Raw genomic sequence first — 26,078 nt, 5'->3', positions numbered from 1 at the left:
GATCAAGATGACCCGAGCAAAGACTTTGCCGACGATGTTCAGGAGGGAGATGCCTCTGTAGTTGTTGCAGTCGCTTCTCTCACCCTTGTTCTTGTAGAGGGTAATGATCGTGGCATCCCTCATGTCCTGCGGTACAGCTCCTTGCTAGCACTGGCAGAGGACTTCATGCAAAGGAAGCAGTAAGGTAGTCTTGCAATGCTTGATCAGGTCAGGGGGGATCCCGTTGCTCCCTGGGGCCTTACCTGAGGCTAGGCTGTCAATGGCCTTGCTGAGCTCTTCTACCGTCGGCTCTCCATCTAACTCATCCATGATCGGCAGGCACTCGATGGCGTCAAGGGCTGAGGGGGACACAGTGTTCTCTCTCGAGTGGAGGTCAGAGTAGTGTTCCACCCATCTCTCCGTCTGCTGACATTTGTCTGATTACTTCCCCAGTGGAGGATTTGAGGGGGGCTGTCTTGCTCTGGACTGGTCCTGGTGCCTTCTTAATGCCATCGTACATTCCCCTGATGTTCCCTGTTATGGCGGCTGTCTGGATGTCCTCACTAAGCTGTGTCCAGTACTCATTGGCGCAACGCCTGGCAGCCTGCTGAGCCATTTTATAGTATTTATACTCAAATTAATTAAATAGTCTGGAATTTAAAAAAAAGATCTGCTCAATGATAACTGTGACATAAAACAATTAGCTTCACAAACTTGATTTCCTTTTGTATTGTCCTCACTTGGGCTAATATTTGGGCTTTTTCCAGACTCATTACAAGATGGTTGACTTCTAACTGGGTTTTTTTAATGGTAAACCATTCAGCTGTGTAAAAAATACAATGGTAGTTTAAGAATGGGGTTCTCCAACTTCTAATCAAGGATATATAGGGACGGGTAATAAATTATAACAAGTACATATGATGAATCCCTAACAGCCTAAAGCCAAGAAAGTGAAAACGCATATGTTCTGCTCTACAGGACTCTAATGAGAATTTTGAACAGGTAAATCTGGAGCTGAAGTCTGGATGTTAGTCAGTAAAATAACTGATGTCCATCAATTATTTTAGAAAGTTTGCATTCATTGTCAAGGAATATGGATGAATTGATCAACAACTTTGCACAGAGAATTTAGTTTAGTTTAGAGATACAGTGTGGGAAACAGGCCCTTCAGCCCACCAAGTCCAGGCCGACCAACGATCACCTGTACATTAGTTCTATCCTCCACACGAGGGACAATTTACAGAAGCCAATAACCCTACAAACTTGCACATCTTTAGAGTGTGGAGGAAACCGGAGCAGCTGAAGAAAACGTACGCACTGAGATCGTCCAAACTCTGTACAGGGAGCACCCATAGTCAGGATCAAACCCGGGCCTCTGGTGCTGTAAGGCAGCAACTCTACCGCTGTGCCACCATGCCGCCCTACAAATTAGAATTGATTGACGTTTGTTGAAGTAGTGGCTAACTCCATCAGTACACAGATGAAATGATGCAACCAATGCCCCCAATACCTCCCCTTTCTTTGTAATACAAGGAGTAACTACCTAACACTAGTGTGCAATCGGTTGCTTAGCTTGTTGCCTTCATTCCTCTGGATAAAAGTATTCGTAGGGAATGAAGAATCAGACAGCAGTAAAGAATCTACATGTGGCTGTTTGTAGAATTAGTCTGGTATCCTTCCTTTGTATCAATCGAAGGTATTTATTCACAAAATGCTGGAGTAACTCAGCAGGTCAGGCAGCATCTCAGGAGAGAAGGAATGGGTGACGTTTCGGGTCGAGACTCTTCTTCAGACTGAAGAACTCAGACCTTTCATCATATTTTAAACAAAGATACAATGTTACCACTTCACCTGCTTCTTGGCACCACTCCTGAAGTCAGGGACAGATGAAAAAATATTACTAGACCCGTCATAATTTCCATCCTTGTTTCTTTAAGAAAAATATCACAATGGATTAACGTCTAGGAGTTTGGAAGGACAGTCAGTAAGAAGGTCTTTATGAGGGAAGTGGAAATCTTGGAAAGAATTTAGGTATTTAAATATGGAAAAGATATAAAAGAAAGGAGACAGACTGAATTAGTACATGTGTAAAGTAATATGTAATAAATGATGGTGAAACTATAGATTAGATAGCATCTCCAGGGAAGAAACAGGAATTACATGACAGATTTAGGACCTTTCTTCAATTGATTGTGAGCTGGGCAGAGAGACTTTGATGAGGAAACCCTACTTGGGGCTAGGTTCCAGTTATACTGATAGATTCTTCTGTGTTAAATGAAAGAGCCTTTTTATTTTAGAGGTAATGGAGATCTTGGAAGATGGTTGTAATGGAGAACTTGAGGAGTTAGTGACATAGTTGGTCTGTGTTTCGTCTCTATTTTCCATGAAGACAGGCAGAAACCTGTGAATTAAGGTGGGGGAACAAATGTCTGGAACACAACATCATGAAGAAATAGGTGTTGGAGGTCCTTTTTCTACCTAACCTCCCACAGTAATCAGACGTAATTGTTTCTGAAAAACATATTTGCTATTTTAACTGGGGGTGGCCATTGTAATTGCCGCAAAAAATTGCTTCTATTGATACTTGTGCATCGATACTATTAAACAATGTAAGTCACAGCCTTTCATTTTCTTAGCTTGCAGTAACAAAAATAAGCTTATTGCTTTTGTAAAGACCTTTACTTCTGAAAATCCTGTGGGAAAAATTACTTTGTTATTGCAAATCTGAAACATTCTAGCCCTTAATCCCCTTTGTGCCACTGACATTGACTTCTTTATAACACTATTTTTTAGGTTTCATAAGGGCCTGTCCCAGTTACGTGATTTTTAAGGCAACTGCCAGCGACTGTCAAAGTCGTAGCAGATCGCCGAAAAACGTAATTTTTTTTACCCAGTGACAACGTCTACGACAATGACCACGACAATGCCCACAACAAGCTACGACAACCTACCACCTAGGCAATGGGAAGGTGCCGACAACCGGCGACCCAGTCTTCGCAACCTAGGACGTTCACTATGACAGGGACTACAACAAGCTATGACAACCGACGTCAACCTGCACTTACTACAACTCCGAACTAGGCAGTGTACCAATGCAGCATGACATTACCTCAAGACCAGCAGCAAACAGCCCACTCCACAAGCAGAGGTCCATCACTCCAGGAAGAGAGCCCCCAAAAGACCACAACCCAAGCCCCTTTTCAGTGCCCCCCACACTCTCCTAAAGGAGTTTATTTTTCGATGCAGTGCATTGGTTATGTTGGTTTTGTTTCAATGATCGAAATAAATGAAAAATGTTTGCCTTTCAATGCAGTGAATTGCTTGTCTTTGTGTTTGATTCATTGATCTAAATAAATGAAAAGAGTTCTCTTTTAAATGCAGTGCAATGCCTGTGTCAGTGTTTATTTCATTGGTCAAAATAAATGAAACTAGAATATTTGAAAGAGATGCCATGAGAAAGTACTTAGAAATGCAATAACGTCAGACTCCAATTTTTTTTTAATGTCCAAAATCTACTTTATTCAAACAAACTATATTCCAATGAAAGGTGGATAACTACATGCAAAAATCTTTTTTTTTTTAAACTTCAAACAATTACAAAATATACCTAAAAAGTGGTGTGGCTGGACCTTGCTGTCTGTATGGTCAGGTGTCCACCCCCCTTTAACAGCATCGCGGTCTCCACCCCACATTCCCCATTGACAGTTCCTGTCGCAACTTGTCTTCTCCTGATCCCGGTACCTGTCGCCGGTTGACGTTGGTAGTCGCCAATGAAATTCATCCGTCCTCAGTACCGGCAACAACCTACCACCAGGGCCGTCTTAACGCATGGGCCCGATGGGCACTTGCCCGGTGCCCACGAGCATAGGGGCCCCATGCTGATCTGTGTATGTTAAGTGACTTGCAATAAATAAATACTACTTTAAAAATGTAGGTTCAATAAGTGATTTTTTCGCAACATTTTCTATCCCTAAGTGCTTCTCACAGCGATCTGTAAGTGCTTTTCGCAACAATGTAGCACCCTAAGTCCATCGCTAAGTGCTTTTCGGTAAGTGCTTTTCGCCGGCACGACTGGGGGGGCTGGTAGGGAAAGGGGGGTGGGAGAGAGTAACGGTAGGGGCCCCAGTACACTGCTTTGCCCGGGGGCCCATAATGCTGTAAAAACGGCCCTGCCTACCACAGCTGGCGACAACCTGCGACAGTACCCACGACAAGGTACAATCATTGGCGTCAAGCCAGCTGTCGATGAAAGATTTCGAGCAGAATCAATTTTCCGTGACGACCCGAGATCTGCTACGACTCATTGGAGACTACTTACGATCATGCCCGCGACACCCCGGCCAACGGGCGGCAACAGCCTAGTCGCCGGCAGTCGCCTTAAAAATCACTTAACTGGGAAAGGCCCTTTAGGGACACAACTATCACCTTATGGTAGAGCTACCTCTGCTTACTTGTCAAATTTCGTATTTGCTAATTAATAATTAAGCTATTACCTTTACCTATCTTTAATTAACCAGTATTTCTCTTACTATTAGGTTATTAATATTCTTGGCTCATAACTATTTAGTTTGACCTGTTCTCTTGTGAGAATTGCATTTGTGGACTCAAAAGATCAGAAAAAAACATTTTATTTGTTTTCCCATTCTATTTTTGTTGGAAAGAATATTCCTGATCGATTATATCATCCTGGTGAAATTACAGACCAAACGCTACTGAATACTTTTGGACTAACGGGACGTGGAAGCCGCTTCATTCTGGATAGACTCAAGGTACCAAAGTCAATATTTAAAGACTCACCAACTACAATGTCTTTTAAAAAGTGCATGAATTATTCACATATTCTTATACAATTATAAATGTATTTTCTAGACTGGACATGTATATCAAGAGTTCTATAAGGACTGTGACATAATGATTGGGTCAGTGATAAATGTTTGGGGACGAAAAATAGTTATCTGTGACTGTGATGAATTCACCAAAGAATATTACCGGAATAAGTATGGTGTTGGTGAGTTTTTGATTTCACATTTATTTGCATTTATCTTTTCGAGCAGCTATCTTGCTCTGATTCTATTGGGGAGTCAGTAGGCAGCCACCGTAATGTAATTATTTTCCCATTCAACTGTCATAGTTGGGTAATTTAGTGAACGTTTGAACAACTATTAGTTATTTTACAACTGATATGTTTAGATATGAAATTATTCTTAGTGACTTCACTCACCTTGATTATCAAAGATCGCTGCATGAAATAGCCAACCCTGATATCAGAACATAGAACAGTACAGCACAAGAACAGACCCTTCAGCCACAATGTCTGTGCTGAACATGATGCCAAGACCCTCACTTATCTGCCAGCACATATCCCATAACTCTCCATCCCCTGCATATCCATGTGCCCATCCAAAGTCTTTTAAATGCCACTAACATATCTGCTTTAATGCCTCACCTCACCCCCGCCCCTGATTATCCCTTTCTGTAACAAAGCTTGGAATAGGGTCTGTTTTGGGAGCTTCTTGTCAGGTATCCAAATTATGAGCTGACAGTGTAATTAAGGCCTCAGCGTTGAGGATGTGGACAAGGGAGAGTGTACTAACATCATCTTCCTCAACCTTCCAATGCTTTTGATGGCTTTTACAAAGGCAACGTTGGATGAAGATCGGAACTGCAGACGCTGGTTGACAAAAAAAGACACAAAGTGCTTGGAGTAACTCAGCGGGTCAGACAGCATCTCTAGAAGGCATGGATAGACTGAGATTTGGATGACCTTGATCCTGCTATGTTTTTGCTGTAGGTTGAATAGTTTTGAAGATTAGTTCCACAATGACAAAGTTTGTTAGCAGTAAAAGTGCAGATTTAAAAGAAGAATTATGATAGCCATACAGCCTTGTTTGAACTCTGTTTTCACAGAGACTAGCTGTGTTGTAGACTTACTAGAGGAGCATTGATTGAAAGCCATTGTGAAGTAGATGCAAGGTGGAGACACATTTCTGTGTGCAATCAAATTTGAGGAGAGTGGTCCTAGTTGGAGTCAGACTTCAGTAAGTCCAGGTCAAGTCAAGTCAAGTCAAGTCAATTTTATTTGTATAGCACATTTAAAAACAACCCACGTTGACCAAAGTGCTGCACATCTGATTAGGAAAAAAAAAAGAAACATACAGTGGCAGGCAGCCAAACACAACGGCGCGGCCATCTTGAGCAAAATGTTTAACTAAAGCAGAATGGTGTGGAGTGATTGGTGCTGCTTTATCTTTTTCCCTAGATGAGGATGATGAAATTGTGGATTCATGAACATGTCTATTCATTGCTCAGCTCTAACCTATATATATCGGTGCAGAGAATATACCTTTCACATAACACCTTGTGCAGAGGAATGTTGAGGTAGTAGTCAATGAGATTTTTCTCTGCTTCATTGCCTCCTTTGTATCTATTTGCATTCCAAAACAAGCAGCAGACTTCACTCCTGCAGTTCTGCAGCAAAATGGAGCATGTTATTTAATCATCACCTTTTGGTACAGGTATTTGCAAGTGTGCTAAATTGAAGCAATTGTTTTCTGGATCAGTGCAGATTGGCTGAACCTGCTGCAACCCAATATACCTCTACTTTACAAGGTATAGCTAGCATTTTGGTGTGCAGATTAATTTTAAATGGTATTAGCCTCTCACAAAATGGATGTTCATCTGAGGCAATGTTACATTGCAGTGTAATTGGTTCTGGCTGTGTAAGGCAATCATGTAAATGAACAGGTAACATGAAATTGTGGTCTGCATCAGAACGTTTGCACGCACTTACCCATTTCCAGTGCTTCTTTGCTTTTCGGGTCAGAAAGCTGGGTTTAAAGAAATTGTCCAGCTTTTAAAAAAAGAAAAAACACCACTGAAACACCACTAAATCTCACTATTCATTCTTGACATTCTGGGAAACAGCACTAATGTTTATGCTGAAGACATATACCTCTTAGCCACGTGGAGGGAATTGTAGGTGACATTCAGTGCAGTGTATGGGAATAGCATTGCCCCTCCTAGCTTTGACCTGCCCTGAAATCAATAGGCAGCCCTCAAAAGAAACATTACATTTCATGGACATGTGTCCATAAATAGAAGATGCAAGATAATCAAAGTGCACTTCAGATATGTGTTCTAACCATTGTACATTTTACATCAACCTGCCGTTTAAGATCTGTATAGAAAGGAACTGCAGATATTGGTACATACCGAAGATAGATACAAAGTGCTGGACTAACTCAGGCGCTCAGGTAGCATCTCTGGAGAAAAAGGATGGGTGACATTTTGGATTGGGACCCTTCTTTAGTCTGAAGACGGGTCCCGACCCGAAACGTCACCTGTCTTTTTTCTCCATAGAAGCTGCCTGACCTGCTGAGTTACTCCAGCACTTTGTGCCTATCTCTGTTAAGATCTCTATTTGGATGCCTCTCATTTCTCTTCTTGGCATCTCACAAGCATATTGATTAACTGGACTTAAATATGTGGCACTTCAGGGCAATCCAAAGGAAAGTGCCCTTTTCCCTGTTTATTTTGACTCCTTTACTTGTTTTATATTTTCCAGCGTAAGTGGTCAGTTGGTGGCGCTGTTGATCTTAGAAGGAATCTGCAAAAACACTGCAATCTCAATACAACAAAGTTGTCTTAATGCTAGGTGTTAAGACTGCTACTGTTTTATAGATGAAACTAAAATTTACATAAGTTCTGTCTTAGAGCCTTGATATTCTGAAACTGCAATGTATCAAAATATATCAAAGTTATATCAAAGTTGCAATGCACAAGAAAAAGAATATAAAATGACATTTTCAATTTGCGGATTGTTCAGCGGAATGTTATTGTCACGTATACCTAACACAGTGAATTTTCTTCTTGCATACAGATCAGTGACAATCCTACAATAAATTAGGCACAATCATACTAAGTATAAGAGTGTAACATAGTAGACCACACTGAGTCTATACGCAAGTCACCACGTTTTAGTCATCATTCTGTACCCCTCGTCCGAATTTTTAAAAAAGGTGTTAGAGTCTTAACTTTGGCCTAAAGACTGTTGACCTAGTGGTGGCACTGGAGTGGAATTGCAGGGGTCGTACTGGCCTGGTGATATGTTGATATTCTCTACCAGTTTGCTCACCAGCATTGTTCTGTCCCTCCGCCCCCACCATCCCAAGGGTTTTGCCATTTACTGTATTTAGATTCCATATAGAATTATATATACCTATATTCTGCTAATAGTAGAGCAAGAACAAAGAATAGTCCAGCACAGTAAGACGCCCTGTGGCCCAGTGTTCATGCCAAACATGATGCCAAGGTAAACCAATCTCCTCTTCCTGCACGTGATTTATAACCCTTCATGCCCATCATATTCATGTGGTTATCCAACAGCTACATCAATGCCACTATCGTATCTGTCTCCACCACCAACCATGGCATCACATTCACAGGCACCCAGAACTCTCTATGTAAGGGAAGCATTTGTTGCTTTTAAAAGTGGGTTCAATGGAAAAGTAATTGTGTTCAACTTGTGATCACTGCTGAAAATAAATAGTAGGTTTATGTAGAAAGCTTCCAGTGGAAAGGTTTCTGAAATGGTTTCTGCCACCTGTGTCAGTCACATTGCATTTCCTCTTTCTACCTTTAATAATCACTGGAAAGCATGAATTGGTGCCACCTGATGAAATTGAGCTTTATGGTGATGGATTAAGGCAATAAACAATGCAACTGGTTCTGGCTGGGTGCTGAAATCACGCTGATAAGGTGCCAGTGCAAATTTTGCGCGTGTTCTGCACTGGGTCACTAGTGCCAGTTAATCACACATCAAGTTCTCAGAGTAAGTTATCATGGGCTATCCAGCTTTACCCCACTGGGAAACCTAAGATCATAATCTATAAACGTGTGCAATATTGCACGCATGTGTATGCACAAATGCATGTCTAGGGTTGTCATTTACAAGAACATACAATTCAACACTTTTTGCTTACATTTCTAGATGGAACTACAGATTGCTTAAAGTCTCTTTAAAGTTCACTTTTATTGTCAATAATAGAGCTAATCAACAAAAAAATATGCTGCAGTAAATTAGATATATGATGGGTGTCATTTTGGGACACTGTTTGAGAATATGTCGTACAAAACTTACCTGTATCAAAATGAAATTACAATTTCAGACACAAATTTGAATATTTTGGAAACTGAACAGTGCTAAGTACAATTTAAATGATTCACAAAGTTATGATTAGAAGCAAAGTCGCTACCATCATCCCTAGTGCTGAAAGAACGTGCAGTATTTTTTAAAGTAATATGTTTTGTGAGTTCTTTTTCAAAGTGCAAAGAGCAGACAAAAATGATCTTACCTTTACTTTATGTTAATTAACAGAGGATTTCACACCGGTCATATTCAAGTCCGAACCAATCACAAAGGTTGAAAGGCAAATTCCACCATACAATGGTTTTGGATCGGAGGAGGATTCCTACAATTCTACTTTAAGCCTGGACCCCAAACCTCCGCATCGTAATATGATACAATTTATGGAAAAGGACAGGTAAAGTAAAACACTGAATGAAGGATATAAGACAATTGTTAATTTGAGGGATTTGACTGATATCATTATCTCTGTCATTTACTATTTGTCCTTTTTGTCCATTAGCGGAATTATTTAAGTAAAAATTGTAAATCAACGAGGGAATTTCAAAGTCATCACTTTTTCTCTGAACATAGTTTTGAGAGAAGACTGTATTAGATTTTAATCGCGGGGCATGATTGTTTAGAAACTGGATTAAGGGAAATGGATGTTCGATGCTGCTGTATCACCTGTACACATTCTTCTTGACAAAAGTTACGAAGGAAATATTCATCATTTGCTGGGGGGGATCCAATGGCTCTATTGGGTAAATTAACTTGACAAAGAAGCCTCTACCAAAATGGCAACTAACGGTTTCCACTGCAGAATGCGCACATGCTTGTGGCCCATTCTATTGGCATTTTAGGAGGCTACTTTATAATTGTAAGAAACTATATCAAGGCCTTTTTTTATATTCATCAGTCTAAACAGGTTACTGAAAATGCTTCATTTTTGTATTCTTAACATACTTCTCACCACTTCTCCATAATATCATCAAAAGGTTAGCCTTTCTGTGTCTTATCCAATAATGTTCTTATTTTTTCTTGATCATTAAATTCTCTTATTTCTTAAAGAATTTCATTAAAGACATGAGAACTGACTTGTCTTTTACAAGTCTTTCAATGGTTCCATGGTCCTTTATTGTCACGTGTACCCAGGTGCAGTGAAATTTGATTTCCCATGCAGTCATACATTTAAAAAAACCCAACAAGATACATAACTACATAAAGATTAAACGTAGACTTAAACAGCCACCACAGCGGCGTGTGAGAATCCCCAGGGCACACAGCATAAGCGACGACCCACAGCCATCAGTTCAATGTCCAGGCCACACACACGCTCCTTCACCATGATGTGACCAGAGTTGTACTGACTGCTGTCACTCTCTCGCAGTCCCTGTCCACCCGAACAGTCAGAAAGCCGTCCACACTCACACCAGACTCTGGGATGTCCCCATGGAGTGACGTCCCTGCAAACACTGAGATCACTGCACTCAAGGCACTCTCACTGAGTCCATACCAGTGCAGGTAGCACGTCCATCTTGTTTTTCGACGATCTCACATTCCCCACTGTGATGGAAGGCAAATAACTTGTACCTTTCCTCCTTTTCTCCCGTGGTTTCGAAACAACCGCAGTTGGGGTGATCAAAGCTCCTGCATCGGGCCGATGGAAGCTCCCGCGATCGGGGCAGTTGAAGCTCCTGCGGTTGGAGCTCCTGAAGTCAATCCTAACAAAGGGACTGACAACTCCACGATGTTAAAGCCACAGTGCAGACAGAGATACGATGAAAAAGTCTCATCTCCGTTGAGGAAAGAGATTAAAAAGTTCCCCCCAACCCCCGCCCCCACCCCACATAAAACAAAAACTAAAGATATACTAAAACATTCAAGTAAAAACAGACTAAAAACAACAAAAAAAGAAATTATTTCATTTAAGTATTAAATGTCTTTGTCGGATTAATGTTCATTTTGTCCTATACAATGCCCTTTGGGCAATTATTCAATGCTGTCATTACTTTGAGTGGTATGTGGATATCCAGTTTATCAATTTCTCCTTCTCTAAACTGCAGTATTTAAGTTGTCAAATTTTCATTCTTAACAACATTCGAATGATTGTGCACCTTTGATATTTCTCTCAAACCTCTCACAACGATCTGCAATGCAGATCACCAGGGTTCCTAATGCTTCTGTTCCGTGAGTTTTTAAAACTATTTCTCTATCTGCAATTTTTCTCAAATCGCCTTGTTAAGCCGATCATCACTACCATGATCTTCAGTTAAAACCCAGGCAAAGAGCTCACATAGTATCTGTTTCATTCCTTTATCATTCATGAGCAGATTTCCATTTTCATCACATACTATATCTACAATTTATTTTAATGTTTATTTCCTATTTTCCTTTACTATTTCCCTTTATGCAGCCCACCAATCCTTTCTCATGCCTCCCTTAACTACTCTGATTGTTATTGTCTTTCTTTCTATACCTGTTGTGTGCTCATTACCTGTGACATAGTTTTCCTGTGTCACATGAAGCAAAAATGTGAAACATAGTAAATAACATAGTAAATAAAGCCTTTGCTTTTGCAAACTTTTTTTTTCAGACAAGGATTGGAAAGCAATGTGCTCCGGTTTATGGCCAGATTAATTACAATTGCCGAAATGAACAGTGATAGGAAATTTATTATTTCCTATTTTTTGAGCGATGACACCATTAGTATTTTTGAACCTCTAAAGGAGAACTCAGGTAATAATCTATTTTAGTTTATGCTTTGAATTTCAAACAAGGGCTGTGCAACTAACATTTCTGTGTACATAAATAATGCCATTATAACTTGGGGCCGACAGCACCAGAGACTCGGGCTCAATCGTGACTAGGGGTGTAGTCTGTGTGGAGTTTGTACATTCTCCATACATTGACCATGTGGGTTTCCTCCGGGTGCTCAGATTTCCACCCACATTCAAATGACATGCAGGTTTGTAGGTTAATTGGCTTCTGTAAGATGTCCCTGGTGTGTAAGATCGGACTGGTGTATCGCTGATCACAGGTCAACGCAGACTTGGAGGGCCGAACGACATATTTCCACACTGTATCTCAAAAAAACCCGAAAAAGGTCAATTCCAAATTTCCGTTATGAGGCATGACTAAACAGAAATTTTCAGGACAAATAATGTTTATTATTAAATGGAACGGAGCACCATGGCACATTCCTTGTATATTCACATACTTGGCCAATCAACTTATTCATTCATTCATTCATTCATTCATTCATTCATTCATTCATTCAAATTATATCCGTGTCACTCAGTACATATTAAATTTGATTTAATACTAAACAGGGTGATATTTTTGGATTGAAACCTTGTCTTTCTTGCCAAAGTTTCACTTGAGACAGATGCTCTTGGATCTTAATTGTGCAAGATGCAAAGTTAACTGGTGCTTGCCAAAGATATTCACAAAGTGCTGGAGTAACTCAGCAGGTCAAGCAGCATCTCTGGAGAAAAAGGATGGGTGACTTTTCAGATCGGGACTCTTTTTCAGACTGAAAGTAGAAGGGAAGGGAACTGGAGGTAAAGGATCGCCAGAACAAAACAGGGCCGGCAACAGATGACCAAGGAGGAGTAGAACCCATAATGGCCCATTGTTAGCTGGGGAAGAGGTGATAATGAAAGAATACAAGGGTGCAAACAGTGGAACTAGTAGAATGAATTAGAAATACAAAAATTTCTAAACATCTGTTTTTGCTTTTTATTATGGGGTATTGTGTGTAGATTGATGAAAAAAAAGTATGTAATCCATTTTAAAATAAGGCTGTAACTAACAAAATGTGGAAAAAGTGAAGGGGTCTGAATACTTTCTGAATGCACTGTATGATTTCCCCGTGACCTAGGGAGCTTGGGTTTCCTCCCACACTCCAAAGGTGTACAGATTTGTAGGCTAATTAGTAAAATTGTAAATTGTCGTTGTGTGTGTAGGATAGAGCTGGTGTGGGGAGATTTCTGGTCGGCATGGACTCGATGGGCCGAAGGGCCTGTTTCCGCGTTGTATCTCTCAAACTAAGCTACTCTTCGTGATGGTGTGACATAGGGCTGGATGACCAGGATGTATTATAATGGATTGTTCTAACTAATTCTGTTTTAGTATCAAACATATATTGTGTAATTTATGAGATTTTTAATTAAAACTTTTCTCATTGACATTCTTTAAATGTCTTCTGTTTTTTTGGTAGCAAAAATAACCTCTATTATCAAGTTTTGAAGATCATGAAACATTTTTTTTAAACTGATACATTAAAATAATGCTTTATTCCTACAGGTATTACCAGCAGTAAATTTTTGGAAAGAGGACGAGTAAAAATACCTGGCCAGGAACTGTTTAAGAGTGAGCAATCTCAATATTTTACTCAGCACGATCTGTTTGTCGGAGCTAAACTCTGTTTCTATGGGAATTACTTTTGCCTGGTAGATGCTGATGAGTATACTTTCTGTTACATGGAAAAGAATGCAGATGAAGTAGGTTATGTAACACTTTGATTTTTCTCTTTATTTGTTGCTTCCTTTCAAATGTTGGCTTACCTGTAAATCACAGCAAGCAAAGTAGTTATTTACTGTATCCTGTATCTGTACGCTGTGGGCGGCCCGATTGTAATCATGTATAATTTTTCCACTGATTGGATAGCACACAACAAAAAAGCTTTCCACTGTACCTCGGTACACCTGACAATAAACTAAACTAAACTCAACTAAACTACTAATGTGCAACTATTCAGAAACCATTTAAAGCAAATTAAGCTCTTTCAATATTATTTAGGAGCATTTGGTTCAAAGAACATATTTCATGGGTGTCTTTCATCTCCTGAAGTCTAAGGACATACATACTTCTTTATCTGTGTCCTTAATTCTACAGGGATGAAGGTTGCCCAATCTTCCTCAGAACAGTAGTTAAATGTATGACTCCCACCTTGCGGAAGCAGGCCACTGAAATGTCACAGTGTAACCATTCTATCCAAGAACAGCCTCAAGAGAGGCAACTAATAAAGGCTTTATATCCAATAATAAAAGGCCTGTCACCACTGGAATCTAGAAGGATGAGGGGGGAATCGCATTGAAACTTGCTGAATAATGAAGGGTCTAGATGGAGTAAATGTGGAGAGGATAGTGGAGAGGTTTGCAATAGTGGGAGAGTCTAGGACCAGAGGACACAGCATCAGATTAAAAGAATGTACTTTTAAACAGGAGATGAGGAGGAATTTCTTTAGCCACAGGGTGGTGAATCTGTGGAATTCATTGCCACAGATGGCTGTGGAGGCCAGGTCATTGGGTATTTTTAAAGCGGAGATTGACAGATTCTTGCTTAGTAAGGGTGTCAAAGGTTACAGGGAGAAGGCAGGAAAATGGGATTGAGAAGATAGATCAGCCAAGATTGAATGGCGGAGTAGACTCGATGGGCCGAATGGCCTAATTCTGTTCCTATTTCTTATGATCTTATGCAATGGTTGTCATAAACGTGGTCCAACTCCGACCCATGAAGAAGGATTGTCGGCCTGAAACGTTATCTCTGTTTCTCTCACTAGGCATGCATGTTGTCTGAGTTGTAGAGTATTTCCAGCAGTTTATGTTTTTATTTCAAATTTGCAGTTTTGTTTCTTTTCAATCCCACGATCCTTTCTCATAGCAGGAGTCAAGCTATCAACTTAGACTCTGCATTCTGGGTTGTATTCCGAGGAGCACTGGTAAATGTGATAGATATAAGGTCACAAGTAGACATCCAGGAGTGAGAAACTATTGTTATTAAGCATGTTCATAATTGATGCTAATAGCTGGCAATTCTGATTGAGCGACTTGGGTCCATTTAAACAGGAACTCCCAGCTTTCACATGTGTACTTTCAAATATGTAAGTTTGGCATTCACATAGAATTCAGCTTGAAACCCAGTTTTAATAGATTTTTAAAGTCACTGAAAGACGATGAAGAAGCTCTTACAGCTTTTACATCTGTCAAAGCTGAGGGTGGAGCCTTGTAGGTTGTCAAAGGCTTTCAAAGGTGTTTTTGATGAGGCTTTCTCATTCTGTACCTGCTCATACCTCATCATTGGACTCTGAATGCAGTGGATATGCATGATCAGCCCTTTGTGTACAAACCTGTTAAGTATGAATAGTGTGTGTGGGGAGTGGGGGTGAGGGGGAGACCATGCATTAGTCTCTAAACTAGCAGAGTCTGAGCTACAAAAGTAATTTTTTTCCTGCTGCACTTCATTATTTATAGAGAAGACAGGAAAGGGAACAAAGGGTATTGATTAATGTATAGTTTCACTTTTGAACAAATGATATATCGTGATGTACTAGGATGGGCATTGGATTGAGAGGAAATCAAACCATCTGAAGTAAAAACAAAGAGCTGGAAATCCCTCGAAATACTCATTAATTATTGTTTCCTTTCAAAAATTGTTGTTTCAGCACCCCTGAAAACAGTCCCAAAATTTGTCACAGAACAATATGCAGCAAAGTATTGTGGTGTCACTGTGGCACATTCCATGCTTGTGTGGAATGGATAAGTAAATAGTATAGAGAATCTAGAAAGATAAGCAAATAATGGTTATTTGCTTATGGTTGCGGTTTTGCATTCCTATGTCGGAAGATTACTATTAGCAACGTTAATAGAACAGCACAAATATGTGATTTTAGATGTTGCACTATACAGAGAGTAACCAGTGAAAGTGCAGAATTTAATGAATGTTTATTTTCATTGCTATAGTTTATTTTAACTTATTCATTTTTTTCATTCTCTGATTTCATCTGAATGTTATCTTTTTCTAACTCCTCTTCTATCAGTACCAGAAGGCAAATGTTTGCACAATTTTGACCAAGCTTAAATCAACTGGTAATACACATTCCCTTGAAATTAAAAGGATGCTTGCATCTCATGATCATCCTAGAACTGGAATAATCAATTACAATGAGTTCAGGTGAGCTTCATAATACTTATTTGGATCAGTAAGGAATAGATTCTCTTTTTAAGCATTTGCATATTTTTCATGTTATTCATGATTTATTCCAACAATGAGGCAGAATAAAACACATTTAAAGATCAGCAAAGCTAGTAATGATTTATACATTAACTCAATAAATCTGAGGAGGAACTGTGTTAGTAATCGACAAGGAAGGAAGGTGGTATTGAGTCAAAATTCATGACAAAATATATTTAGATAATAATGTGATCCTTAGTACATTTCAGCAAAAAATATCCATTGATTTTAGAGGACCAGACTTCTACAGTGATTCCAAATATTAATGGATTTGTGTAACAACTATTAGTAATTCTAGGGAACAATATATCATAATAAAATAGAACAGTACAGCACGGAACTTTGATTAGTAAGGGTATTAGGGGTTATTGGGAGAAGGCTGGGGAATGTTGAGAGGGAAAGATAGAACAGCCATGATTGAATGGTGGAGTAGACTTGATGGGCCGAATGGTTAATTCTGCTCCTAGAACTTACTAACTTATGAACAGGCCCTTTGGCCCATAATGTTTGTGCTGAACGTGATGCCAAATTAAACTGATCTCACCTGCCTGGTACATGATCAATATCCCTCTATTCCCTGCACTTATATGTGCCTATCCAAAAATCTCTTAAAAGCTATTATCGTAACTGCCTCCACAACCACCTTTGGCAATGCATTCCAGGCCCCCACCACGCTTTGTGTGAAAAGAGAAGAAAGCATTTATTGACAAGTATTTGTTACAAAGTGAATGGCTTATATGTCATTGGTTTGGAAATCTGATTACTCAAATTACAGGATATGATAAAGTATGGTTTCAATTTCACATATACCACAGTGCATTAAAGCCATCCCTATTAGAGATTAATATGTTTGTAGTAAGAGTATTAATGTATTATAATACGGACTGTTTCTTCTCCAGTAGTCTCTTATTTAAATTACAACCATCTACAGGTGACACTGAAATTCATAAAAAAAGAATGTGATGGTATTAATGTATTCCAATTCCATACAAATCCATGCTGCTGTTCTTTATCACAAAGATAAAGCTGGTCAGAATCAGAGTTCTGCTTCCAAGCTTGCTAATTTGACAAATGTTACAAATATTATTTTACATCAGTCACTTTCTTCCATCGCTTGCAAAATTCAGGATTTTTAAATTTATTTGGCTTTGATTAAAAACAATCTTTTTTGTCTCAAATTCACATTAAGGATCTGAATACTGAATATCTATCACCACGTTCTTTCCAACTTCACTATTCTTTCCTCCATCACTCGTTCATCCGTATTAGTGAATATGAGGGCCTGAGAACTAATCAGCCACAGTTGCTGGAGAAATTACTGCAATCACTTGAGGTCCTTGCAGTTGCATTCCAAGACTGAGTGGCACAGCGGTTTCCACGCTGCATCTGGAGTAACACAGCGGGTCAGGCAGCATCTCCGGAGAACATGGATAAAAGAAGTTTCATGTCGGGACCCTTCTTCAGATCTTTCTTGTATACTCACCTGAAACATCATCTATTCATGTTCTCCAGAGATGCTGCCTGACCCACTGAGTTACTCCAGCACTCAGTAAAAGATGTTTAATGCTTCACAAGTATAAATCTTTTGGGTCCTTGGCACATAATTGGGAGAATCCCCATGATGTGAAAGCTTCCAGTCAAGTTTTCGAATTCATTTCTTCGTGATATCCTACCCATTCATGTTAATTGAATTGTAGTGAACTTATAATAGTCATATTTGAGCATCTGTTATTTCATTTTATATCAAGATTATCTATTACCTTAATTTCATTTGATTGCACTAATGCTGCTCTAGATGTCAACTTCTTTACATCGGCGAAACCAAACGCAGGCTCGGCGATTGTTACGCTCAACACCTTCGCTCAGTCCGCCTTAACCAACCTGATCTCCCGGTGGCTGAGCATTTCAACTCCCCCTCCTACTCCCAGTCTTTCTGTCATGGGCCTCCTCCAGTGCCATTGAGAAGGCCCACCGGAAATTGGAGGAACAGCACCTCATATTTCGCATTGGGCAGCTTGCAGCCCAGCGGTATGAACATTGACTTCTCCAACTTTAGATAGTTCCTCTGTCCCTCTCTTCCCCTCCCCCTTCCCAGTTCTCCCTCTAACTTCCTGTCTCCACCTATATCCTTCCTTTGTCCCGCCCCCCTGACATCAGTCTGAAGGGTCTCGACCCGAAACGTCACCCATTCCTTCTCTCCTGAGATGCTGCCTGACCTGCTGAGTTACTCCAGCATCAATGGTTGAGCCTTTCAGAGGTGTCGTGAGCCTAACTCAATGAAACACCAGTGAAGGGAGGTGCCCACTTGATAACCCCAATGATATACTTGCATCTACAGGATGTTTTTTTTTAAAGAGCTAGTTAATATGTATAGATAGCTGTTTTTGTATACAGTTATTGTAAGTTGGTATATTTAGTTAGATAATACTTTGGCTTTGGGCTTGGCTTTCTTAGTTGAGCGCTTATCCTGGAGTTATAGCACAAGTATTTTGTGTTGTATTTGTAATGAAATTAGAAGGTGTATTTACTCTGTTTTATAGATTATTAATGCTTGTAATAATTTATTTTATCCATTGTTTCTGAAAAGGAATATTGTAATTGAGATTGGAGAAGGACACCTCAGTGAGCATGAAGTGATTACAATAGGCCGGTACTACAGCATTCGTCAACAGCAAGATACAGACGTCTGTCTCATATTACATTTAGTTCAAGAGGAGCTAAGAAAAAATGGCTTTGAAGATTTTAAAAAGCTATCTGATGCTTTTATCTATGAAGATCGTCAAAGGTAATGAATGAACAGAGCAATGAATATCTGCATCAACAATTTTATTACTAAACACAATGACTCCCCAGTTTGTTCTCAGAAATGTTATAAGATAGCATAAATTCTAATTATATAACCCACACCCCTCACATTAACTCTCTGCCCTCTGATTATATAACACAGCTCAGTAAACAATTATTTATGATTCATGGAACTAAGTAATTTTTGTAACTGTAACAATAAACCAGGCATATTTGGGGATTCCTATCATTCCCTTGAATTTGCCTCAAAAATGGCTCTTAATGCATTAATACATGCATACAGCAGTTTGAAGAAGTGTCCCGACCTGAAACATGGCCTGTCCATTTCCTCCACAGATGCTGCCTGACCCACTGAGTTCCTCGAGCACTTTGTGTTTTGCACAGGATTCCAGCAACTGCAGTTCCTTGTATCTCAATGTCTTTGATTATTGATAGTAATCTAGTTCTTGATTCTTCTATAATGTGGAAAAAGACTCTGTGTATTCACCCTATCTGTTGCCCTCATGATTTTATACATCAACCTCTTTAAGATCCAGCCCTTTTGTGTATTAACCAGCATCTGCAGTTTGTTTCTACTACTCAAACAATGATAATCCCTTACAATCCTTTATAGTGGACAATTGGCAATAACGGACACCATTCCCCCCACTATGGTCAAGATGATTTATTGAGGATTAAATGTGATTGAATAAATCACATGAGGATTTATTGTACCAAGGAAAATTCGGCTCTTAAAGTTTTCTTTGCCAAAAACAAGCAATAATTTTACAAGGTGACAAATGAAATGTCCAAGATGCTTAACGGAATTACTAAACAAAAATCTGCAGCATCTGTGTAGAAAGCAAATATAAGATTAAAATGCAATTGCTGAGGAATTGCAGTTGACACTCTGCTGCATCTTACTCCCACAATCACTAATTAGTAATTATGTTTATCCATCATCTAATATTGATAAGTTGAAAGGGAGACTTGAACCATTTCTCAGAAATCATATTATAAAGCTGATTCAGACAGTTTTCTGGCTTGGTGGTGTGTTTGATACCAGGTCTCCATCTACTTAACCACTGTGTAATTGAAGGAGATCAAAGATAGATCAACATCGCAACAGCATGAGGATTAAAAATGACAAGGCAGTTCAGGACCTAAGCTTTTTGGATATGTGGTTTTATCTTTAAACATAACTTTAATTTTCAAATCTCACCATTTTGTCCCTTCTTTAAGTTTTGAACCATTGAGTATAAATATATCTTTCTCCCCAATTTATTACAGAACTGGATTCTTGCCTATCCAGGAAACTAGAAATATTTTGAAAGGTTTCCAGCTCCCAACACCGAATGATATTCTTGAAGAAATGATCTCAAAGTAGGTCTCTAAAGCATTAAAAAAATATGTATGTGCAATGTGTTGGAATAGATCAATTGTCTGCTTACTTTAGTTGTATGACAACATTTACTCTGTAAGGAGAGTAATTGAAATGATAATTGCTTGTATTAGAACTGTGCGATTATAATAGGATTAGATACGTACAGAAATTGATTTTATGCTCGTGTTTGCATTGGAGTGCAATTTAGAGGCTCCAGGATTTTGAGGGGGAAAAAAGAGCCATCTTACACTTGAGAATCATCTCATGATTTTTGAGAAGGCAAGAATGTGAAACTGCTGGGAGCTGATGTTTGCAGTTTGTTGGGTTTGCTAGGGCTGCTCCAACCTACCCTAGGGCTGCTCCAGCTGGTGATTTAAAAAAATTATTTGAATAGTTTTCAATTGTCTCTGTGTATCAGAAATATTTAAAAACTCTTCCAAAATTTCAATGTGACAGAAGACAAATCTCTGTTCCCCTCGCCCAAGACTCTTGGGGACAGGGTCATGGTGGTTTGTGGCTGGCTTGTGTGTCAATAAGAACTCGTTGCACCTTGCCACCCAACTCCAGGATCGCGATGTCCAGGATGTTTAGACATGTATATTTGTACCAGAATAAAGCAGTCCCATTAATCTCATTCCCTATTTATTTCTCTTGAACCCATGTCCATCACCACCCCCCTGATTTTCTTGCAATCTTTCTACATCAGAGGCAAAATACATCAGCCAACTACTACCAATCTTTGTCATGTGGGGGGGAATTGGAGTACCTGGAGGAAACCTCTTGCAGTCACAGGTAGCTGATACACACCCCACACAAGCCAGCACCTGAGATCTAAATTGAACCCAAGTCTCTGATGCTGTGAGGTTACAGTCACAGGGAGAACATACAAACTCTATCCAAGACAGCACCAGTGATCTTGATTAAACTTCCTTAGAAGGCTTAGAAAGTTCAGCATGTCCCTCGCAACCTTCACCAACTTCTACAAATCCTCTGTAGAAAGCGTTTTATTGGGAAGTATCACAGCATGGTTTGGGAACAGTCCATCCAAGACCGCAAGAAATTGCAGAGAGTTGTGGATTTAGCCCAGACCATCACGCAAACCAACCTTCCTTCCATTGATTCCATCTACACCACGCTTCCTTGGCAAGGCCGCCAGTGTAATCAAGGACCAGTCTCACGCCAGTCAATCCCTCTTCTCCCCCATTTCCCATCAGGCAATAGGTACAGAAGTTTGAAAACGCATATCTCCAGATTCAGGGACAGTTTTTTCCCAGCTGTCCTTCACTGACTGGACAGCACGCAACAAAAAACTTTTCACTGTACCTCAGCCATAACATAATAATAATAATAATAATATAATATATTCCTTTATTTGTCCCACACCAGGGAAATGTACAGTGTTACAGCAGCAAAGTGGATAGCAAGAGACATTCATTATAAATAAAAATAAAGATAAGGATAATTGTCATAGTTTACTGTGTTTTTCCTTTACTGTTACTGTTTACTAGTCTGTTGACTGGTCTGCTGGGAGTAGCGCTGGTTGTGCAGTCTCACAGCAGAGGGAAGGAAGGACCTCTGATATCTCTCCTTCACACACTTGTGAAGGAGTGTGTCACTGAAGGAGCTACTCAGTGCAATGACAGTGTCTTGCATGGGGTGGGAGTCGTTGTCCAACAGCGATGTTATCTTTGCCATTATCCTCCTCTCTCTCACCGCCTGTACTGAGTCGAGGGGGCAACCCAGGACAGAGCTAGCCTTCCTGATCAGCTTGTTAAGTCTCTTCCCCTCCGCTGCTGAGATGCTGCTGCTCCAGCAGACCACTCCATAAAAAATGGCTGATGCCACCACAGTGTCGTAGAAGGTCCTTAGGAGTGCCCCCTGCACTCCAAAGGACCTAAGTCTCCTCAGCAGGTTAAGTCTGCTCTGGCCCTTTTTGTACAGTGCATTGGTATTTTCGGTCCAGTCAAGTTTATTGTTAAGGTAAACACCCAGGTACTTATAACATGTGACAACAATAAAGACAGGCAAACTGTCAAACAGGCAAAGACAGCAAAACTATTTGACGGTGTATAACAAGAATGTGTACTTCAGTAATTTGCACAGAACAACTATATTATTGTTTTACTATATTTATTTCAAAACACGTTAAGGTTTCTGAGTGTTGATGGGCAAGTGGCATATAGGAATCTTGTCTTGGGCATAAACTGGAGAGAAAACCCTGTACCACCTGCTGAAGTGAAGGTCCCCATTAAGGTAAGATGTAGAACGTAATATAAGTGTTGCAACTGGCTTCCTTTCACAACTCAATGTCTAAACACTGATTAAAAAGAGTATTATTATTATTACTACCAGATTGTTAGCCCTTAATGCTTTGTTTGCAAAAGTCTTTTCATCATGTGCCATGTTTGAATAGGTCTCTATTTCACCAAAGTGAGTTCTATACTTCTGGAGCCACTTTAGACTCATTACTGAAGTCACTATTTTTAATTTTATTTAAATAATCATTGGATTTAAAACCATTTATGCAATCGCTACTTATTTAGTTGCCTAATTATTTATTTTCTGTATATTGCATCTTTACACAAATTAAAGCTACTTCATTGAAGATTCACAATGTGGATTATACCCGTCTTAGTGAACAATTTCTTAAAGTTGTAGAGTACCATGTCAAGGAAATGCTTTAAATAGTGTTAATTGGATTATGTGTGACATTTACAGAAATTCCACTTGAGAAAATCGAATCATTGTTGATAAATAATTGTTAATTGCCTGTATATTTCATCGATGTTGTCAGTGTATTCCATGGATGCCGGCTGTATATTCCATGGATCTTATCTGTGTATTCCATGGAAGTTGGTTATGTTTCCCACAGATGTTGACTGTGGTTTTGATCTACTAGCTGTGTATTCCATGGATGCTGACTGTGGATTTCCACGGATGCTGGCTGTGTATTCCATGGATAATGGCTGTATATTCCATGAATGCTGGCTATATATTCTACAGGTCTTGGTTGTGTTTTCCACAGATGTTGGCAGGTGGATGTTGCTCAATTGCTGGTATTGTTTCTGACCTGCAGTAACTCCAACGTTTTCCATGTGGAAAAGGGGTTTATGACAATGATTTGAACTTCCAAAACCATGGGTCCAAATTTCATATCCTAAACTAAAGGGCAGCAGAACCTGGCATTTTTTTGTCGGGGTTTTATACTGTGGGACTTGTAGCACTTCACTGTTTTTCAACGGTTTACTGTTTTCTCCCCTACCATGTGCCAAATTCATGGTGAGGTTTATAAAATCATAAGGGAAATAGATAGGATGAATGCACAGACTCTTTTATGCAGGAGAGAGGAATCAAGAACCAGAGGATGTAGGTTTAAGATGAGAGGGGTAAGATTTAATAGGAACCAGAGGGGCAACATTTTCACACGGTGGATATGTGGAACGAATTGCCTGGGGAAGTATTTGAGGCAGGTACAATAACGACATTTAAAATACATTTGAACAGGGATAGGAAAGGTTTAGCGGGATATAGGGGATATAGGCCAAATGCAGGTAAATGGGACTAGCTGAGATGGTGCATAGTAGATGGCATGGAAGAGTGGAACAAAGGGCCTGTTTAGATCCAGTATGACTCCAGGAACCCGTCTTCTGAATCTGGAATGGGAGTTTTTGTGTAGAAGGAGTAGTGTATAAATACACCATTACATTTATCCTGGAAAGGTGACTTATCTAAATATACCTCTCCCAAAACATTAAATGCATAATCAGGATATTGAAGCATGGGTAAAATAACTTTAGGCTGTGAACAAATGTCAAGTTTTATTCTTTCTGTTTATCATTTCAGCTTTACACCAGGAGTTCAGAGTTTCCAATTAAGCAAGTGAAGAGTATCAACTACATAGCTTTCATAGAGGATTTGTTCGGCAAACAGGAATAAAATGATTCAAAGTGGATCATCTTTACCTTACTAACAGAAAAGTTTATAAGATTAATTAATTATTTTTTTAGACATTGGTACATCTGAAAAGTCAAATGTCTTTCTAGTTGTTATCATTATTGCAGTTAGACATTAACTAAATCAATAACAAAACAAGATTTTCACTGTGTACCTCATCCATGGAAGTAATTTGTGTCTAATGCATTAATCAACTGACAATAAATGAGAATATTAAAAAAATTCACACATTTTGTAGGTAATATTTTTCTCACTAATTTAATTTTGAGACATTGTCTCAAAAGTGATTTTCACTTCTCCATTACTCAACTAGAGGGGTCTAGACCATAGGCAGAGATTGAGTAGGCTGGGACTCTATACCTTTGAGTGCAGGAGGATGAGGGGTGATCTTATGGAGGTGTATAAGATCATGAGAGGAATAGATCGGGTAGATGCACAGTGTCTCTTGCCCAGAGTAGGTGAATCAAAGACCATAGGACATAGATTCACAGTGAAGGGGAAAAGATTTAATAGGAATCTGGGGTAACTTTTTCTCACAAAGGGTGGTGGATATATGGAACAGGCTGTCAGAGGAGGTTGTTGAGGCAGAGACTATCCCAACATTTAAGAAGCAGTTAGACAGGCACATGGATAGGACAGGTTTGGAGGGATACGCACCAAATGCTGGCAGGTGGGGCAAGTGTAGCTGGGACATGTTGGCCGGTGTGGGCAAGTTGGGCTGAAGGGCCTGTTTCCACACTGTATCACTCTATGACTCTATAACTGATGGAGACCATAAGGAGCAGAATTGGGCCATTTGGCCCATTTACCTGTTCCCTGCAATCGTTACATTAAATAGTCAGCATTGCCACCAGAGCTTGTCAAAAGCCTGATAAAATACTTTAAATTGCCGTCCTTTAATATATAAAGTCTCCTGATCACATTCCCTGCTATAAATAGTGGGCAACAACCATTTCTGGTGCCATGTGAATAGATATGTACATGCTTTAACTTAAATTGATTGGACATTTAGCCAATATCATAATTTAATAGCACAGCTCTTTTTCAGAATAAAATTGTTGATCTTTTTTTGATTATGGTGGATGAATATTAACTTGGAGGTTGTGGGTTTCTGAAAATTGGGCTCCATTTTGACCGTTCATTCTGGCTGGAAGAAGACGAACAACAAGAACATACATACAACTCGGTGATAAGGACAACATGATGCTACAACGCAGGAAGATAGCAGGTTGGAAAAATGGTTTGAAGACATCCTTATGCTCCTGGAAGATGAAATGTAGGCTGAGAGTAATTTGCACAATCAGAGATTCAATGTTTAAGAAGTTAGTCAGAAATCAGGGTCATTAGGAAAGCTGTCCTAAAGAGGAACAGTATATACAGCCAGAGTTATCAATGCATTGTAAACCTTCAGACTTGAACTTTCTTTTCCTCCAGCTTTTACTAGTTTAAAGCAGAGGATATCATTGACATAATTCAGCAGTTCCTGTTTGCATTAAGTATTTATATTACAAATACTTTCTACATGCTCCCTATGGAAAAATCTTTTCATATGAAACATAGTGGCTCTTTGGAAAACAGCATGGCTCTAGTTTAAGGCTCCGGATGCACCTTTGAATTTGATCTATGTACAAAATCAAATTCATAGCTTATCGCAGCTATCACGTTAATCTAAAACACAATAGACCCACTTTTCAGAATGTGGCAGAAATATTCTTAAAGATCTTTCAGTTAAAAATAAGGAAGTGTTCATAATGACCCTTCCATTGGTCTTCAGAGTAAAGGAAGAGAATATACAAGGAATACTAAAACTATACGAAGGGGGTTTTAAACTAAGAA

At 39.4% G+C, this 26,078-nt stretch overlaps 1 protein-coding gene across 1 annotated transcript in view; it reads left to right on the top strand.

The window, feature by feature from the left end:
• efhc2 (EF-hand domain (C-terminal) containing 2) overlaps window positions 1–24,404 on the top strand; it is a 41,452-nt gene extending 17,048 nt beyond the window's left edge. The window contains exons 6-15 of the mRNA XM_078408695.1: window positions 4,641–4,748; window positions 4,849–4,987; window positions 9,356–9,521; window positions 11,700–11,842; window positions 13,412–13,608; window positions 15,927–16,060; window positions 18,708–18,905; window positions 20,195–20,287; window positions 22,439–22,541; window positions 24,132–24,404. Of these exons, the coding sequence (XP_078264821.1) occupies window positions 4,641–4,748; window positions 4,849–4,987; window positions 9,356–9,521; window positions 11,700–11,842; window positions 13,412–13,608; window positions 15,927–16,060; window positions 18,708–18,905; window positions 20,195–20,287; window positions 22,439–22,541; window positions 24,132–24,224 (1,374 nt within the window). The 3' untranslated portion in view covers window positions 24,225–24,404. The remainder of the gene's footprint in view (window positions 1–4,640; window positions 4,749–4,848; window positions 4,988–9,355; window positions 9,522–11,699; window positions 11,843–13,411; window positions 13,609–15,926; window positions 16,061–18,707; window positions 18,906–20,194; window positions 20,288–22,438; window positions 22,542–24,131) is intronic.
• Window positions 24,405–26,078: the final 1,674 nt, after the last annotated feature.

The sequence above is a fragment of the Rhinoraja longicauda genome, chromosome 12, assembly GCF_053455715.1.
Source record: "Rhinoraja longicauda isolate Sanriku21f chromosome 12, sRhiLon1.1, whole genome shotgun sequence".
Classification (NCBI taxonomy): domain Eukaryota; kingdom Metazoa; phylum Chordata; class Chondrichthyes; order Rajiformes; family Arhynchobatidae; genus Rhinoraja; species Rhinoraja longicauda.
Note: the sequence above shows the minus strand (reverse complement) of the source record. Positions and strands in the feature narration are given on the sequence as shown.